This window comes from Eleutherodactylus coqui, chromosome 1 (genome assembly GCF_035609145.1).
Source record: "Eleutherodactylus coqui strain aEleCoq1 chromosome 1, aEleCoq1.hap1, whole genome shotgun sequence".
Lineage (NCBI taxonomy): Eukaryota > Metazoa > Chordata > Amphibia > Anura > Eleutherodactylidae > Eleutherodactylus > Eleutherodactylus coqui.
In genome coordinates this window covers 8943453-8963103 of record NC_089837.1, presented here as the reverse complement: position 1 = coordinate 8963103, position 19651 = coordinate 8943453, and the positions used below count along the sequence as shown (strand labels likewise).

General features: G+C 48.1%; 1 protein-coding gene across 1 annotated transcript in view; it reads right to left on the bottom strand.

Annotated features, from left to right (window-relative positions):
* The window catches only part of CAPN9 (calpain 9), a 116737-nt gene that overhangs the window by 8229 nt on the left and 88857 nt on the right, over positions 1-19651 (bottom strand). Inside the window, exons 14-19 of the mRNA XM_066594363.1 lie at positions 18708-18765; positions 15790-15854; positions 10166-10234; positions 7962-8040; positions 6040-6156; positions 977-1035 (exon numbers count right to left, since the gene is read on the bottom strand). Of these exons, the coding sequence (XP_066450460.1) occupies positions 977-1035; positions 6040-6156; positions 7962-8040; positions 10166-10234; positions 15790-15854; positions 18708-18765 (447 nt within the window). The remainder of the gene's footprint in view (positions 1-976; positions 1036-6039; positions 6157-7961; positions 8041-10165; positions 10235-15789; positions 15855-18707; positions 18766-19651) is intronic.

Here is a 19651-nt window from a genome sequence, read left to right as displayed (position 1 = left end):
CAGTTTTAGGTATAGAGAGGATATAGTGTTAGAGACAGCGGACAGACAGTGGGTGGCGCTCTGGAGCACCGGCGCTGTGATGTCACAGGAGGAGGGGTATAACTGTATATGTCTTGCAGACCAGCGCCTGCTGCAGTACTTTACAAGCTTGCGAGTTTCGATGCTATTGCTGGCGGTCAGGAGGCTGGCGGGGCGCAGGCCGCCTCAGGGTGGTAGGGGCAGAAGAGGAGGAATAGTTTTTTTATTTTTCAAATTGAAACTAATCCACAGCCCAGTGCGGTGGGGTCCGGGGGGCGAGCCGCCGACAAAGGGGAGATCGATACGCATGGTGGGTTCACTAAGTTTTCTGCTTCAGTGTTTTAGGATCTTTTAGTCAGATCTTCCTACAGTTACTGAAGGGTGAAAGGGGGGGTAATGCAGACGTCTTGGAGGGTCCGCACTAAATACGGAGTCTGCCAAAACCTGATTACTTGTCAGTTAAGGTTTAGAACTAGGGATGAGCGAGTATACTCGCTAAGGTACTACTCGCTCGAGTAATGTGCCTTAGCCGAGTATCTCCCCCCTCGTCCATAAAGATCCGGGGGCCGCTGCAGCTGACAGGTGAGTTGCGGCGGGGAGCGGGGCAGAGCGGGCGGGAGAGAGGGAGAGAGAGATCTCCCCTCCGTTCCTCCCCGCTCTCCTCCGCAGCTCCCCGCCCCGCGGCGGCACCCAAATCTTTAAGGACGAGCGGGGAGATACTCGTCTAAGGCACATTACTCGAGCGAGTAGCACCTTAGCGAGTATACTCGCTCATCCCTATTTAGAACCTTATGGAAGGCTGATAACTGTTCTTTATAACCAGAGAGACATCCGAGATCTGAGACCACGGGAGCAGAAGACTGCGTGAGGGCCAAGACAGGGGGCGGTCTCTGAAGGTTCTGATCATGAAGCTAAGGATTTATGCTGCAGTCGGTGAATGGTTTCTGCTGGCCATTACCTCGGCGTGCGTCACACTGATCGCCTCCGCGTTGTCTTTATCCAGCGCTTTGAATATTTCTGAAAATTAAAAAAGTTGAAAAAAACTAAATAAAAAGCTGAACAAGTATTTCCCACAAGGTGCCGGATCCGTCAGCACACATTATAATACCAGCCGCATGTTATAATGAACCCAGCGGCTGAGTCTGATACGTCGTATGGAGCAGCACGAAGAGATGGAAGATCCCTGCAAGCAGCCGGTGCGGCGAGACATCCTGTTAACCCCGTACATCATATCCATTGGTGCATCGCATCTACAGCAGCAACACTTGAGGTTTCTACAATGCTGCTCCGAGAGGGGAAGGTTCATTGGCTTCTGACCACTTTGTATGAGAGACGTTACCTGGGCTAGACGTATTCTCACATTACACAATGTTACCGCGTTCTTCTGCTTTGTGGGGGTTTTCTTTAGATTGGCCAAGTGTCCTGCAGTTATGGGGCAGGTGACCGCGCCGGTGGATACATGCTTCTATGGGATGGACTTGTACATACACACGTGTTCAGTAAACTGAAGCAGTGGAAGCCTGTTTTGGGTCACATTTTGATCCCCAGGCTGTTCTTTTCAGCTGAACCAGAAGTCCATAAACCCCCTAAAACTAGTATTGAACACTTAGGCCTCATGTCTACTTGGAAATACGAGCTTGGGCGTATTTTCCATGCAGAATCCCGTAGCGGGTCCCTCCTTTCCCGCAGATATGAGGCCTGAAAATAGATTTTTTCTTACCTGTCCGGACACTGCGGGTTCCCGTCCGTTGCAGCCGGATCTTCTTTCTCTCTGCCCGGTGGATGCGCTAGGCGCGCTGGCCGCATGCTGCGTGCATGCGCCATGCACTCTTTTTTTTTCTTTTTGAACTCCTGCTCTCCCGCGCCGGAGAGCAAAAATTCAGCTGCAGGTGTACCGCGGAACCGGACGGCTTCCATAGGCTTCTATGGAAGCCTGCGGGAGCCATTGCGCGGGAGACCCACAGAAAATGGAGCATGCTGTATTTTCTCTGACGTGCAGGAGAAAACGCAAATCCATTAAAATGCCATCCGCAGGTGCAAATTTCAATTTAATTGCCAGCGGATGGCCAATGGATCCCTATGGGCAAAATTGAATGCGGATTCTGCAGCGGAATCTGCAATTCTATTTTGCTAGTGGACATGAGGCCTTAGAGGGAGGATGAGGGAGAGGGGGTTCTTCAATGGATGTGGCTAAGTGGTTGCATGGGGTCTTAAGTACAAATCTCATCAAGGACAACATCTGTATGGGCTTTGGAACACTCCACACAAATGTTGTCACTTATCAGTTTCGAACCTAGAACTCCAGCACTTCAGGGCAGCAATGTCAGCCACTGAGCCCCAGCCTCTGAACCTCCTCCGTTTTTGACAAAATTCATCAAACTGGGCGAACCAAACATTTGAAAAGTTTGCCCATCTTTAGAGGCATTCAGCAGAATACTGTACATTTACTGAAATCGGCTTTCTGCCTGCAGACTCCATTCTGTGTCCTGTATACTGTATCTCCGGCCCCCACAAAAATGAAATGTTTTTTTTAATGTCGGTCCATGATCACACATTACAGCGCCTAGCCTGATCCTAGAGTGGACCGGTCACGTTCTCATGCTGCGGTATAGCTTCCCAGCAGCGGTCCCGCTAACAATGGGTTTCCTTTCTTTAGGCTCGCCTCCATTCCCCCACATGGGCTCTTCTTAGACTCGGCTCCTGATGTTGGGAATGTGCCAAGTGGATGCCCCCACAGCTCACTGCCAATCAGGTCTGACAGTTGGGACACATTCACAGCACTGGGAGCCGAATCTAAGAACAGCCTGTATGGGAAACAGAGGTGAGCTCTTTAAATCTGCTGCCCTAAAATCTACAATGATCAGCCATAACGTACATTAGTATTAATTCAGTGTGGCGTAATTTGCTGTGAAAATTTATGCCATGTATGTCCACTGCGAATTTTTTAATCGCCGAAATACTGTACACAACATTTTCTATATTGGTTGTGGATTTTGGATGTAGAATTTCATCATAGACTTCAAGGTTATATTAATAGGATCTGTCCTATTAATCTATTAAATCTTTTCTATAAATGTATGCAGTGGCACAGCTATAGGGGTCGCAGGGGTCACAGTTGTGACCGGGCCCCCCTTGCCACGCTATAAAGCTGTGGTTCTCTCCTTTTTGCTATACATGATCCTCACCTCTCCGACTGGTCACATCCTCCCCATGACTGTGGCATCTTGATATTAGAGCCTATCAATGCATTTTCTTCCCCAATCCTGTCTCTGAGCACCAGAGAAATCCTCCTCTCTGGATTTCTGAGGCACCTCATTGGAGGAGACAGGGCTTGGGAGGAAAATAGTTTTGCAGCCTCTGATATCAAGGTGCTGCGATCACAGGGAGGATGTGACCAACCGTAGGGGTGGAGAAGCCAATACAAGCAACAGTACAAAAATAATAAAATAATATACTAACCTCTCTGAATTCCCCCCACAATCTGCTCTGGACCGGTCCCTCCTCTGTCTGGGTAGAGTGGTCACATGATAGAAGACATCTAAGCCCAGGTATTAGAAGGAAGGGACAAATGGGAGCAGATTGGTGGGAGAAGCGAGATGCAAGAATAGTATTTTATTATTAGAAAGCAGAAAGTCATTATTAGAGATGGGGGCATTAGAAGGTGCCTTATTGCAGAAGGGGCAGAAGGGGGTGCATTATTATATACATGTAAATATGGGGACAGATTGTTACAGAATGGGGCATAAGAAGGTATATTATTGCAGATGGGTGCAGAAGGGGCGCGTTACTACAGATAGGGATGTTTTATTGCAGAAAAGACATAAAGGAGAGCATTAGTATAGATGGGGCATTATTACTGATGGGGGACCAAAAGGGAGCATCATTACTGTATGGGGACATAAAAGAGGAGACTATTAGTTTGTGGAGGGCATTCAAAGTGACATTTACTGTGTGGCGCTTAATTTATAGCTGGGGCACAATGTATGAAGAGATTGTGTAAAGGTGTGGGCAAGGTAGAGAGGGTACTGCAAAAGCAAGGAGGCAAAGATGATTGCAAGTCAAATTGTGCAGAGACAAGCTATGACCGAGAGAAGTTGTCATGGCAGTCTGGACTGACTAGAGAAGAAAAGGGAAAGTGAATGACTGCAGTCAGAGGAGAAATCCCATCTGATTGCTGCTATAATGGTATAGTAACCACTTATACAGTCTGCAGAGCCCATGTGTAGAACTGGTATCTACCACTGTATGGTCCTGTATGGCGGTAATAGTCGGCCTTGTTTTTATTTACTCATATTTTGTTGCCTTTTATTGTATATCCCTGCAGGGACTTGAATTGTTAGTCTCTGATTGCCTGCCAACCCACAGGCCCTCACCAATGGGAGGTGGTGGACAGACATATATCTTGAACCAATGCTGTCAAAAGAAATTGCTGGGGTGGGGGGCAGGCTGAACGTTTGATGCAGGGCCCATAAATCTTTAGCCATGCCCCCACATGTATGACTAGGAGAGTTTGACCAATGGAACCTCCATGTTATAATGTATGTGCATTACTAACCACTATAGTAAACAAGAGATAAGGTTACAGCTGAGCATACTCATTCAGCTGCTTTCACACCCTCCACAGACTAGAAGAGTAAGGGCAGGTATGTGGCCACCATTCTCTGATTCAAACAGGGAAGTGGGACCTTGGTTGTGATGTGAAGCTCTCAGATGGAGTCAAGTACATGGAGTAACTGACGTTATCAAGATCCATAAACTGAAGGTTGCTTCTCGGTCCCTCCAGCAGCCTGCTTTCCTAAGCAAGAACAAGCATGCTGTGAGGGAGCAGGAACATTAAACAGTGAGGGATTTGTGAGACACGACCATGCAGGGGCTTTCTGCAGTGACAGCAAGAAGGCAGCATATTGTCATTTGTAAGTTCATGTGAGTCTCTCACACAGTGCAGTGCAGTTAATGGAAAGCAGCCTGTCATTGATTATATTAATCACTCCAAGTCATAAGCAGTAAAAGGATGAAAAACCTCTGATGTCTCGAGCTGGAAAACTACTATTACAGAGGACTACATGAGTGTGTTGGGAGATGTGGCAAGATGCTGATCCCCCATACTCTAGCATGCTGCATCCTGTAGTACTACTGTTTTACTATACTCTGCCCCCAAACTGCCCATGGTACAACAATAGTCCATTTACATGGGATGATTATTGCTTAAAATTTGTTCAAATTGCCGAATACACGCGTCATCATCCAGTGTAAATGAAGAACATCGTTTACTATTCGTTCACTACTCCTTATCACTGACTTTCAGTCAGCATAGCGATGGCTTTTTCTTCAGTGTAAACGTTCCCCGCTCTGAGCTTCACATAGTAGGTCCAGTGCTGAGCAAGAAGCCCACAATCAAGTCTAGTGGCTAAGCACTAACGGTCTTAGCGGTGATGTCAGAGCTCGAGCAGTCGTGGTGCCTAAGGCCACTCTCACAGATGGTGGTACAACGCTGCTATTAATATCAATGGGGCCTCGCAGACATGCACTTGAACGCGGCATTTCCAACACCGCAAATTTTGAGCGCTGTCTTTTCTATTTTTGCGCTTCTTAAGGCACCTCATCAGCCATCACAATGATGGAGTGCATTAAAAAGCATATAACATGCGTTCAACAAGGCTGCTGAAAATCACAGTAAAAATGACGTCATTTTGAATGGCGTTCTGTGAAAGCATTTGTAAGAGAAGCATAAGGCATTCTAAATGCATGAAAAGGAAAACTCAATACAAAAAAAAGTCATCATATTTTTTCTGCACGGACTTAGTATGATGTGTGTATTGATTTTTAAGCACAAAGGTCTCCATGGCCATTAGGCTTAGAAAAGACCGGCCTCTTTTCTCTTAAACCCCCTAGAAACCCCACCCCCATCTGCATCTGCTGCGTCTGATGCTGCAGCTCGTTGTTTCACTTGCCTTTTTTTTTACAACAGTGCCGTTAAAGTTCTAAAAGAACAGACAAAGTTGAGAAACTTTTTGTACTTACTGAACGCGTTTTCCAAGCGGATTAAGCAGTTCAAGAAATCATCAAAATCTATTTGATAGCTGTCATCGGCATATCTCAAGACAATCAGCTGTAGGATGATGTTATTAAGCTGAAATCCTAAAAGATCATAAGAATCGTATAAATACAGACCTTGTTTGCAGAAATCCTCACATTTACGTTGTTGTCTTAACAATATAACTATAATACCCTCCTAAGTTTGGAAATCCATAAAGTGTACTGAGTTTTCAACAAGTACCAAGTGTAACAAGTTTCCTACAATACCCCGGGTTCTCCTTCCCCCATCTGCTGCTGTCTGCACCCTGTATAATGTCTGTAAGCTCCAATTTTTAAGGTGATCTTCCCCATTTTATGCTGCCTTGCTGTATGCAATCCACTCTATGAAGGGGGGGGGGGGGGGGGGGTGCAAGCCTAGCCTTCTGCCACTAATTCACTGGCCTAACTTCCTTTCCATCACTTCCCATGCAGCATTGCACTGTCTTTGGTCCAATCAGCAGGTGGGGGGGGGGGGGGCACTATCTGAATGCCTGCCCCTCTGCTTTCTCTGGAACATTTAGGCATTCGGAGACTGCAAATGATTCATAAGTCCAATATAAAGTGTACACATATGCTGTAATGGCAGGAGAGGCAGGGATTGTGGAGACTACAGACAGTGTCTGCAGATCTGTCAGCCTGTTGAGGGAGTGTTGGGATCAGCCTGTGAAGACAGCCCCTCCCCAGCAGCCTAGCATCTCTGTTACTACAGAAGCTCAAAACCTAGCAATAGGCAGTGGACTACAGAAGGGCTGGAAGGGAGATCTCTCGTGGCGTCACTGCAAACTTGATTTACATTGGTCAAAGAACAGTTTTTAATGAAAGTAAATTACAAGATTGATGAGGCCCAGACAGGCTGCTGGGTGGGCAAAAAAATGGCAATTCTTCCAACTAACTCTTGGAATTTGTTATTCTAGTGGCCGCAACTAGTAAATGTGCCCCCTCTGTGGCCCCAATAGTGCTAGCATCCCCTTTAGTGGCCCAAATAACAACAGCTCCTTTATAGTAATAGTGCCCCCAGTAGTGGCCCTATAGTAATAGTGCTCCCAGTAGTACCCTGATAACAATAGTGTCCTTATTAGTGGCCCCAGTAATAATATTGCCCCCATTAGTAATAGTTTCCCCAGTAGTGGCTGCAATCGCAATATTCTCCTCAGTAGTGGCTTTAATAACTATAGTGTCCCCAATAGTGACAGTGTCCCCAGTGGAGGCGCGATAGTACGGTAATAGTGCCCCCAGTAGTGCCCCAATGCAGAAGTGTCCCCAATAGTAATAATGCTGCCAATAGTAACAGCACCTGCAGCAGTAATGGTGCCCATAATTGTAAGAGTGTCCCCAGTTGTAACAATGCCCCTAGTAGTGACCCAAAAAATAAGTGCCCTCCAAATCTTGAATTTCAAGTTCTGTAGCAGCCCCACACCATCAACTGTTTCAGTAACTCATTCTCTAGCTTTCTTTTGGCCGCTGTGACCCCTGAGCTCTCCCCCAGGGGTCTGCATCCTGCACATCATGTAGATGGTGGTGGTCAGGTCAGGGGTCAGAGCCTCTGATTACAGTGGGAGCCAGAGAGAGAGAGTGGGTGAACCACTGGGTGGCGCTGGTCTGCTGCCCGGCTGGAGGTGATCTCAGCTGCTATGATTGTGTTACTGGCCATTACTGTCACGGTAAGAAATAAACACCGCACCGACCTACCGACCCAATTATCAGCCGAGCCTCTGAGCTACTAGTCGGGTGGCAACCTATGCTCATTACATGGGGGCCAAGAATGCAGTCTGTGAAAGCCCCTTTAGTCACTACTACACGCCGTTACTCGGGTTAGTACCCCGTGGCTACATGTCCCGGTGACCTCCAGCAGCTCAGAGTGTTCTCACCTGCGGCCTTCAGAGCCAGGCGCAGTTCATATGACGACATGGTTCCTGATTTATCCAGGTCGTACTGCAGAAATATCCCCTAAAACACAAAGAACACACATTACTGTCCCTGTGTTAATTACTTAGGGGCGCACAAAGAGGTCATGGGGCTCCGCGGCAAACCTCACTGCCACCCTCCCCCCCCCCCCCCCCTCCCAAACCATACAGTATTATGTATTATGCAACTGGAAGTTAGGGTGGCGACATAATACAGCAGATTCAAAAAATGCATGCCCCAGCTTGTGATTGGCTGGGAGCGTGTTTTCTTCTTAGCCTTAGATTATTAGGTGTAAATGCTGCCATGTTACCGCTGGAACCTGCCAGCATTTACAGCTCATAATGTAAGCCTAAGAAGAAAACTAACCCTCAGCCTAAGCCTGCAGGGCCGGCAAAAATGACTGCACACGCTGGCTGCTAGCCCCTTCAAGCCTTGACCCAATCGGGAGCTGGGGGTGTGAGAGGGGCGTTCCTCCTGTCAAACCCCTAGCTTCCGGGTGGCATCAAGATACAATACTACCACCACACACAGTATCTATACCATGGTGGGCTTAGATACAGCAGCTCAGTGATAGTGATTGCAGTGCAGTTACCTCCAGTCATCTTTTCTGATAGTGATGTCTGCTTCTATTCTTTATGTGGGCCCAGACCACCATGAAGATGTCCTCCAGCCATAATTCATCTCTGCACACTCTCCCCATCCTACCATTACTTCCAATGAACCTGTCTCTACAAAATAATGGCGTCCTCTGTGGTACATGAAGCTTCTAGTTCCTTTTGTGTCCCTCCTATCCTTGAATGTCTGGTCAGCAGCAGCACAAGTCTGTCTTATTCACATTCTAGCTGGTCAGGACGCTGCTGTCTCAGTGTAAGCTGCCTCCCTCTAGGGGCGATGTTACTGACAAGGAGTGTGTGTATATATATATATATATATATATATATATATATATATATATATATATTATATATACTCCTTCTAGGGAGGGATGTTACTGACAATGAGTGGGTACTGTTGTATCTTGTCAACATCGGAAGTGATGGGTGTCTACAAGTGTTAGGCTGTTTGACAGCCAGGTGACGTCCCCAGTTCGTGATTGCTGAACTGGCCCTTCTGCCAATGATTGGCTGCGGTGAGTGAGGCTGCCAGTGTCAGTCAGCATTGGGTCTCCTCTCTCTTCCCTCACGGCTCCAGTGAGGTTCGGCCTCCCTGGGCTTTCAATCTGTAACACCGGTGCCTTTGCCCTCTTGGATCTTCCCACTCACCCGCTGCGCTGTGACTCTGCGGGGCCGGAGCTGCTCCTCCAGCTCCGCTGAAAGGAGGGCCGCTGTCTGCATGGCAGGACGGAGGGCTGCAGCCCTGGTAACAGGTTGGCAGTGCGGCGGCGGTGGGGGGATTTAGAGGCTGCAGGGGAGATGAGGTGAGGTGGGCGGCAAGGTGCTAGCAGCGAGGGGACAGAGTTTTGCCTGGGATGGAGGGTTAGGTTAGTTTCAGTGTTTGGATTACATTATTAGCTGTAAATGCTTCCAGCTAATGTAATCCTAACATTTAAACTAGCCCTAAGGGCGAGCGCCACTTGCGATTCTTTAATACTGCGATAGCGCTTGCGTTTTTTTTTAACACAATTGTCAATGGGACTTTCTAATATTAAAAACGCATGCCACAAAAATGGCAGAAGCGCCGACCAGCGATGGGGTTTTAACATTAGAAAGTCCCATTGACAATCGTGTTAAAAAAATGCACGTGGGTGTGAGCCCTAACCCTAACCCTCCATCCCAGGCAAAAGTCTCTCCCCTCGCTGCTGGCACCTTGCAGCCCACCCAATCAATCAAAACATGTGGGTGTACAAATTGTTTTGCGGATACTAGTGCATCCATATGGGCGGCGAGAGGTGCAGATCTCCCGCGGATTTTATAATTACGATCCCGCCCGCGGGCGTCGGGCCTAGGAGGGTTTTAGAGGAGGGAATGATCCTGAAATGTTGTGCAGCCCGAGGCATTGGGCCCTGCAGACGGCTTGTAGGACACGTTTATACTGTCACTTGACGCCATGTCCGCCTGCTCGAGCCCTGCGCTGCTTCCTCCGGCCCCTCAGGCTGCAGTGAGGTCACATCGCTCGCACCATTATAGATTTGGGTTATAAAATGTTGATTGCAAACTTTTTCTCTTACAATCCAGGTTTTCAGTTTGTTCCAGAAAACTTTGAACTCTTCAAATCCGAGCTTGCCGTGGCCGCCGGCCTGAGGGTCGTGGTTAGGGCTCAGTATGACCTCACACGTGGCACCTTATTTATTAATTCTGTGTTTATTGACTTTTTATAACATACAAGTACGGCCTCCTGCAGACGGGGGGATTTACACTGCGGGGTCCGGAGCTCCACAGGACATGCGCTGAAAAATGCATTGCCATGCCCACTAGCGGAAGTCAACTGCGATAATCCGCTCGCGGGGTGGAAATGGCGACATGTCCTACTTCAGTGCGAGCCTCGCATGGCCACGTCATCACTGACGCACCGGCTCTGCACTGCGCATGTGTGACTGTACGCTACCGGTACATCCACAGCGCAGGTCACTGCCGGAGCACAGGGTCACATCCCGCTGCAAGAATCTCACAGTCAGAGTCCAAGCCGGCCGTCTGCATTCGGCCTAAATAAGAACCTTTACAATCATCTTCTGCTATTAAACATTAGATCCCCCCCTAATCGGAGATGTGAGGCGTACATGAGGCCTCATTCACATAACTGCATGCGTAGAGCACCGCGGGGGTCCCGCAGCACTGTACCGGTCTGCGTGCTACCGCTGCGGATGGCAGTGAGTCCACTGAGCATGACCAAGTATCTGACGCACGCGGTCACGCACAGCGCGTCTTTTTAAATACTCCCCTCTGTTTCATAGCGGAGTTGCCTATATATCGGTGCCCATACACAATGTATACGCTGCCCATAGAAAACAGGGCTCACGCTGTGCGGTAGGCAGAGGAATGGAGCATACTACAATCTATTCCACGTGCGTATCCACACGCCATGTTTACACGCTAATGTGAATAAATCAATGAAAGTCCATTTACTTTGACTGCATTCAGTGCGTATCCCCCGACCGCGCATCACATGCATAATACGGACCGAAAGCAGTCATGTGAATGAGCCCTTAGGAACACATTCACATGCAGCGGAAACGCCGCAGACCCCTGCAGCAGAAAACCGCATGGTGAAATCCACAGCACCCCTCCAACGAAACAGTCAACACCCAAACCACCCGCATGGATCATGACCCAAAACCTGACACACACCCCCAGGCAAACGGGCAGACACAGGGCTTCCCCCACCCCCACGATCACCAGCGCAGCCCACATTGGCACCCAACGGTCTCCAGCGGGTGCAGCACTATTGACCAGGTGATGAGCAAGTGGCATTACCCGACCAGCAGCGCCACGCCTGCAGATAGCACCAGGCACCAGTAAAATGTCCGACTGCAAATAACTGGGAGGTAAAAGGCGTGCGGGCACCCAGCTGATCTTGTGCCAAGATCTGCACCGATGCTTTGGATTCTGCCCCCAACAGAAATGCTGCAGAAAATCTCACCATGGAAGATTTGCAGCACCCCTATCATGTGCGATGCACCCCAAAGTACCAATTAAGCTTTATATACAATATACTACTTAACCATTTAATGACCTCCAATACACCTTTTTACGGAGGCCCAGCCGAAAGACCAACTCTGGTTTTAGTATAATTTCCGCCAGCGCACAGTGTGCCTATATTAAATGCCCCTCCACTTCACTGTGTCCTGGGAGCTGGCATAGACTTCTGGTATAATTTACGCTAATTTCCGTGATTGTTGGATGGGTTGAGCCTGGAGAGTCCTTCCAGTGGTCGCACCAGGCCATAACAGTCTGATTGCTGGGGTCTCTCCCTGAAGTCACATGTCACTTCCTGACGCTTGCGCCATTTCCAGCTTTGGAATTTCCCAGCTTATGCAATGTTTTTGCCGTCCCTATTGTAAAAAATTAGCGAGGTATTCCGGGGGGAACGCGCAAAGATAGGACACTCACCGCGATGTGTTCATATTAAAGAATGGGGTTCATATTAGAGCGAGAGAGACATTAGGGGAGGCCCGCATGATGGGGTAGTTAGGGAACAGAGGAGCAAGAAGGGTTAAGGGGTCTGAGTTGTGGAAGGCGTGGAGAGCATGTGTGTTGGGTTGGGAGTTGAGCTTATGTAAATTAGGTGGGCAGTATCAGATAAAAGGGGGTCAGCAGTGAGGGGGAGCGCCATATTGGGAAAGGAGCCGGTTGGCTGCGGGACAGTGTGGCGGGGGCACTCCAGAGTCCCCAGGCTATGTCAGCAGTTGTCAGAAAAAAGCTGCGGCCACTGAGGAGCAGGCTGCCCACGCGGCTGATTGTGGAAGAAGGGGATTCCTCGTGCCTGGCATCACCTGGTGAGCCGCCTGTAGAGGCGCCAGTCAGGAGGCAAACTGACGACGGAGGAAGAGCAGCACCATCACGGTGAGCTCCCTGTAGCACACCAGTCAATGTCGAGATCACAAAGTGGGAAGTGGGACCCCATGGTTACGATTGGTGGTGACCGTGCCGCAACAGAAGAGACGTTGGGCCGAACCAGAAGGAGCTGTGGGAATCGAGGTGACAACATTGGTAAGCAGGAGCAACCTGAGAAATCTGCAGGAGCCGAGTCTAGGAGTGACACTGATCTTCAGGATCCAATGGGGCGGCTGGTGGGATCACCGCTCCCATGCAGCCTGGTGAGCATGCTTCTAGGTTTAGTTTGTTTCCAAATGCTATGTCAGGTAATACGGTGGGGAATGTTTTGGGCGCAGGTAACAAGTTCCCAAGGGGAAGGGGGAGACGCCGGCTGGGATGGCGGTGATTTTGTAGTTATTATTGGGTAATATACGGGAATTATTATTGCGCTGTGAGTGGGAAGGGGATAGGGTGGTGGTGGCGGACCCGTCTCCAGTAACGGTGAGGCATCCCCTGGTGGCCTCTAGCACTTTGTTAGCGGGTAGCAAGTCGACAGGGATGTCCGGAGGGGGTGTATTGTGCAACAAGTTTTGAGGGTGACTGAGAAGGATGGGGATAGCCATTCATTAAAGGCGAAGTGTATGTTTGTTTTGAAGGGCCGTTGGGGGCGCATTTAAAGAAATAGGTGCGGGGAAAAGATTTGGAAGGATGAATACGTGGAAATCTTTTCTCTGCTTCCTTTGGATAAGGGGGGGGAGCACTGAGTCTAAGAAGGAGGATAAGGGAAAATAGTGGATTCTCTTTCTCGTGTTCCGTGGGATCAGTTACGCTCTCTGGTACCTCATGTGGACGAGGAGGGTTGTCAGTGCCCTCCTCAACTTTGGAACTAAGTCGACGTGCGGCTGTTACTTAATTCATGCATCGCCGGGGTCTGAGACATGGATGGAATATGAGTCAGCATGGCTTGTGTAGGAGCTATGGGTGCACGGAGTTGGTGAGGTAAATTCTGAGGGTGATAAGGTGGGTGCGTTGCTGCAGTTGTTGGGGGAGGCTTCTGTTACAGGGTTGGTCAGTGTCCAAGGTCAGTCGTCTTGTTGAAGCGTTAGCATTCAGGTTTGAGGTTAGGGGGTTAATGGATACTACAAAGCATTTTTTGGGTGCAGCAGGCCCTGAAGGGGGTTCTGCAAGGGGAGAGTAAGTATGGATAGATGGAGGCCGGTGACATTTGTGTTATTGGGTCAGATGGGGGTGGCTCTTGGTGGAGTTTGCGTGGATGCATTTGAGATGTTTGTTCCGGGGTACATTTGCGCTGCCATTTTTCAGGGCGTTTTGATTGAGTGAATTAGTTCCCCCAGTAAATGGAGGAAAGGGGGGATGTTCCTGTCTGATGTTCACCCCACGGCTGGGGGGTGGAGATTTGGTTGCATTGTTCAAAAACAGATCAGGCAGGGAAGAGAAGGAAGGTGGTTTTGTTCATGGTGCCTGGGGCAGAGCTGTGTGGAGTAAAATGTTTGTTGGAATACTGCACTTATATTACTGGCGAAGATGGGCCTTTATTACAGCATATGGATGGGTCGTGGGATAGGTCGTTTCTATCAAAGTTCCAGTTCAAGGGGGTTTTGAGGTAATTGGGGCTTCAGGGGGCTGGTTTTTCATCTCATTCCTTCTGTATCGGAGCAGTGACTGAAGCAGCAGAGTGGGGGTTGTGTCTGGAAGTAGTGAAGAAAATTAGGCAATGGGAGTCTGACCGCTACAAGTCTTATGGTCGGCCAGTGGGTCGGTTTAACGGACTGGAGGAAAAGAATTAAGACATGGGATGGGGCTTAAAATAAAAAGAGTTATTCTTGGATTGATGAAGATAGTGATATTGTGTTGTTGGGTTTTACGCAGGATGGGAGTTCCCGGCTTTGGTCTGAATTTTAGGCCATTCATTCATGTTTTTGGGCAGTAGAACTAGTGAAGATGCGGCATAACGGGGGGCAGCTGGGATTTCCAAATGAGATCGCCATATTTAGCTTGTTGGGGTTCTGGGGATTGAAGTGGTTCAGAGTGCTTCCTGTTGTGAATGCTTTTGTTGCAAGGAATAGATTAGCAGATTTGTTGGTGTGGCATGTGGGGGGGGGGGGGGGGGGGGGATGACCTGGGCAGTCGACCAGCCAGGGAGCTGAGGAGGGACATTCAGTATGATTTTCTGAGTTTGCTGCCTTTTTCCTGCTATGGTGGTGATATAGTCGAAGATTGTTCCCTGAAAAAGTTGGAGGTTGGCACGGTCGGCGGAGAAGCTTAACAAGATCAGTGTTAAGCTGAATAGGTAGGCACATTGTGGCGAAGAATGGGGGCGTGAGTGTGAGGCATGTGGAGCTGGAGTCGGGGTTAGGTAATTTTTGGTTGGCAGATGGGGTACAGTTGAATGATGTGGGTATCAATATGTGGGCCTTGGCTATACAGGAAGGCATCAAGAGAGCTTTGGTTTGTTGTGGGGGCTGCACAGGCTTAGAGGGTAAACCTTGCTGGCTATGGTGGGTGGGAGGTCCTTGGAGTCAGTTTTATATTGTTTTGGGGGGGTCTGGTGGTCATGGCGTCACCTTTAGTACTCCCTTCTTTATGTCCTTTTGTGGTGTCTGGGGCTGTGGGACACAGCCTATAAGGGTGGGGGGAGGAATCCTTCCAGGCCAAGATTCTATGCTAATATTAGCTACCTAAGGTGGCTAGTGGTGCCCCTGAGCCAGTCAGTATGGTTAGGGGCAAGGTTCGGATTTAACAAGTTATTTTAAGCACCAGATTTTGTGGTTCTGAGGACCTCGTCTCCAATTTTTCATGTCAAAATAATTATATTTTGGATATATATATTTGCTAGTATGTTAAATAAAATGGCTGTTGTGGCCAATTCATCTAAAAGATCAGTGTTTGGTTTTATTAATTTGGTGGGGGAGGAGAGGATGGCCATAGTGGCTAGTAACTCTAACCTACCCACGTCATGTGTTTCTATGCTAAATGAGTTGAAAAGCTTGTAAATCACGAATCATAAAATCATAGAATAGTAGAGTTGGTCATCTGGTCCTCCAGGGTCTTCGGGGCCAACCCCCTGCTCAGTGCAGGATTTACTAAATCATCCCAGACAGATGTCTATCCAGCCCTTGTTTAAACACTTCCATTGAAGGAGAACTCCCCACCTCCCATGGCAACCTGTTCCACTCATTGATCCCCCTCAGTGTCTAATATCTAATCTGTGTCTCCTCCCTTTCAGTTTCATCCCATTGCTTCTAGTCTGTCTTTGTGCAGATGAGAATAGGGCTGATCCCTATCCTATAAAGGATACATCTAGGAGGGAGATGATGTTGTGGCAAGTCTGAATGCTCAGTTCCTTAATATTAATATTCTTTGCTAGAAAAAAAGACAAAAAGGAAAAATACATGTAAGAAGTCTCCAAGAGTCCAAGAAGTGTACAAGATAATAACATAATAGCTAAAAAAAGCCCATAGTCAGGTTGTGCTCCTGGGACCTGTGGTTCTGTTGGATTTCCAGGAGCACAATGCTACTGATATGCTTAATTTAGGTGTCTGAGTTCTCCAGCCAATCACCACCGGTCTGCTGTATATAAATACCAGCCGCTCTCACTAGAGGGTGCAATGACACCTCGCCCGTGGAAAGCCAGTATTGTCCAGTAGGAGGGGGGTCTGGTAGATCCAGAGACCCCTGACTGCTGCCTTAAAGATCTGGTAGCGCACTAATCGATCAACGGGAGAACTCTACAGCCAGACATAACCGCGGACATGTCCTCTCTCTCCTGTCCGATCAGTGCAGATAATGCTGGAGATCTCTCACATATCTCCCAGGGATGCTGGTGCTCCTCTGTACACACAGGGACAGCCAATAGTAGCAGCAGGGCCACAAATGATGTCATAACCATGTGACCAGGAGCAGCTAGAGGGGGTCATGTATTACTATACTTGTATGGGGGACTTAGTTGTGCTAAAATCACTGTCTAACATGCCAACTGCAGATGTGTGTGTATGTAGCAGAGCTGGATGAGCTGTGTCTGTATGTGTGTATGTAGCAGAGCTGGATGAGCTGTGTCTGTATGTGTGCATGTAGCAGAGCTGGATGAGCTGTGTGTGTGTGTGCATGTAGCAGAGCTGGATGAGCTGTGTCTGTATGTGTGCATGTAGCAGAGCTAGATGAGCTGTGTGTGTGTGCATGTAGCAGAGCTGGATGAGCTGTGTGTGTATGTATGCATGTAGCAGAGCTGGATGAGCTGTGTGTGTGTACGAATGTAACAGATCTGTGTGTACGTACATAGCAGAGCTGTATGAGCTGTGTGTGTGTGCATGTAGCAGAGCTGGATGAGCTGTGTCTGTATGTGTGCATGTAGCAGAGCTGGATGAGCTGTGTCTGTATGTGTGCATGTAGCAGAGCTAGATGAGCTGTGTGTGTGTGCATGTAGCAGAGCTGGATGAGCTGTGTGTGTATGTATGCATGTAGCAGAGCTGGATGAGCTGTGTGTGTGTACGAATGTAACAGATCTGTGTGTACGTACATAGCAGAGCTGTATGAGCTGTGTGTGTGTGCATGTAGCAGGTCTGTGTGCAAGTATATAGCATAGTTGTATGTATGGGCTGCAGAGCTGTATGAGCTTTGTCCATGTAGCAGAGCTGTATGTGTATGTTGCAGCGCTGTGTATAATGTGAATTTATGTGCTTGCGCCATTGTTTGAATGGACACACTAACTGTAATATTAGTTGAATGTTCACTCCCTTTTCTATATTGGAACACCACAGTTAATGCCAGGAGTCCCTCCAGAAACCCCCAAAGACATTTAAATTTGCATGAAATATTTTTCTGCTGTCTAAACCCAGGAGGGGGCGGGGAAAGGATGGGGGAGGGTTAGTGGCAGACACATCTTATAGTCCGACAAATACAATCCGTCACGTTTAGGCAAAGACTCCATATTTACAGGGTTGACCCTCCCAGCCTTCTGCACTCCCCCTTGACAGGCTGGATATCAGCTTCTGGCCAAACCCCGACTGATAACGCCGTTCCTCCTAATTAGAGCTGGCAGTTTTTCACAATTTCTGGGTCTTTGCTTGTCCTCCCGCTTTTTACTCTCACGCAACCTGGTTTTCTCAGCAGTGAAGACCAGATGAGGGTTAAAGGGTGGAGGCCTGCAGACCTTTCAGACGCTCGCAAGCAGAGTGGCCAGCTCAGGCATGACTGCAGAGGTGCAGTTGCTGGACAGCAAAGTTACAGCGAGTTATTTTGGCAGAGAGCGCGTCGATTCCTGCGAGTCCCTTTTAGGGGAATGAGACAGTCGTAGAACTTTCTGTAACCAATCTGTCACCTGTGAAGTTGCCCACACAGTGAAAACTTCCCTGGGGAGCCTGCATGGCCTTATAAGTCTCCTTGCACCTTCTAGGGAGAAACTAGACCCCCCCCCCCTCCTCCTTTTCCCTGTCTATAGACCTCTCACTAGCCAAGCCAGAAATCTCCTGCACACTGATAAGGGCGGATACCCCATACTAGTCCATACAGGTGAGCATTTCCTGCTGGTCTTGGCTCATATTCTTAGTTGTTGCTCATTAACCCCTTCATGGTAAATTTTCATTGGGTGGTGATGGAAGGTGTACAGAGCGCTCGGGAGCCAAGTCCACTGCAGACCTGATAGTTATCGGCTCTTACTGATGGTCGCAGGTAGCTGTAGCTCTGATTACGGCAGTTAACTGTTTAGTGTTACTGCATCAATGATATAGAAGACCAGCGACCAAGAACAAAGGAAAACCCCTTAAATAAAGTTTATATTTTAAAGGTTCTTCTTTTCCATTTTCAAAGATATGTTAACTGTTTAGATGTTGTGGTCAAGGCTGAGCGTGTATCTAAACAGTCGGGGGGGGGGGGGGGACGCCCGTCTGAATCCTGGGGCAAACGTGGTAAAATCTATAAAAACTGTAACTCTAGAAACTATACTTTACTACTAATTCACCACACTTCTCTGGAAGTCACGTGAAGGGGTTGTCCAGGGCTATAAAAACACAGCGCCACCCTTGTCAATAGGGTTGTGTGTGGTATTGCAGCTCAGCTCCACTGCAGCACATGCAATACCAGACATAACCCATGGACAAAGGTGGCGACGTGCTTGGAAGAAAGCAGCCATGTTTTTATAACCCTGAACAACCCCTTTAAATGTGTAATGACCCTTCACAATAGTTTTTCTGGATTTATAGGTGAAATGGTAAGACTTACTTCTTCGCAGAACGGCATTCAAAACATACTGCAGCTCTTGAGGACTGACCTCCAGGTCCTGCAGGGAAGACAAAGATGGCATTATATGGAGATAGGTAAGTTATATGAGGCATCCCATAACAGAAGACACTGGAGCTCCTGAAGCAGCCAATCACCAGGGGAGAAGAGGAAGCAAAACTGAGCATTTCCAACCACTATGGGGCAATTACTTAGATGGACAAGGAAAGGTTCAATATAAACAGCAGGGGGCGCTATTCTATCATCAGTCCTGGAATATTTGGGTATAGAAAGAGCAGAAGGAGCTATTATAACATTAGTCTGGGAATATCTGGGCATATAAACAGCAGGAGGCGCTATTCTAACATTCGTCTGGGAATATCTGGGCACATAAACAGCAGGAGGTGCTATTCTAACATTAGTCTGGGAATATCTGGGTATATAAACAGCAGGGGGCGCTATTCTAACATTAGTCTGGAAATATCTGGGTACATAAACAGCAGGAGGCGCTATTCTAACATTACTCTGGAAATATCTGGGTACATAAACAGCAGGAGGCGCTATTCTAACATTAATCTGGGAATATCTGGGGATATAAACAGCAGTGTGTGTGTGTGTGTGTGTGTGTGTGTGTGTGTGTGTGTGGTCTAACATTAGTCTGGGAATATCTGGGTATATAAACAGCAGGGGGCGCTATTCTAACATTAGTCTGGAAATATCTGGGTACATAAACAGCAGGAGGTGCTATTCTAACATTAGTCTGGGAATATCTGGGTATATAAACAGCAGGGGGCGCTATTCTAACATCAGTTCTGGAATATCTGGGTATATATACAGCAGGGGGCGCTATTCTAACATTAGTCTGGGGATATCTGGGTATATAAACAGCAGGGAACGCTATTCTAACATTAGTCTGGCAATATCTGGGTATATAAACAGCAGGGGGC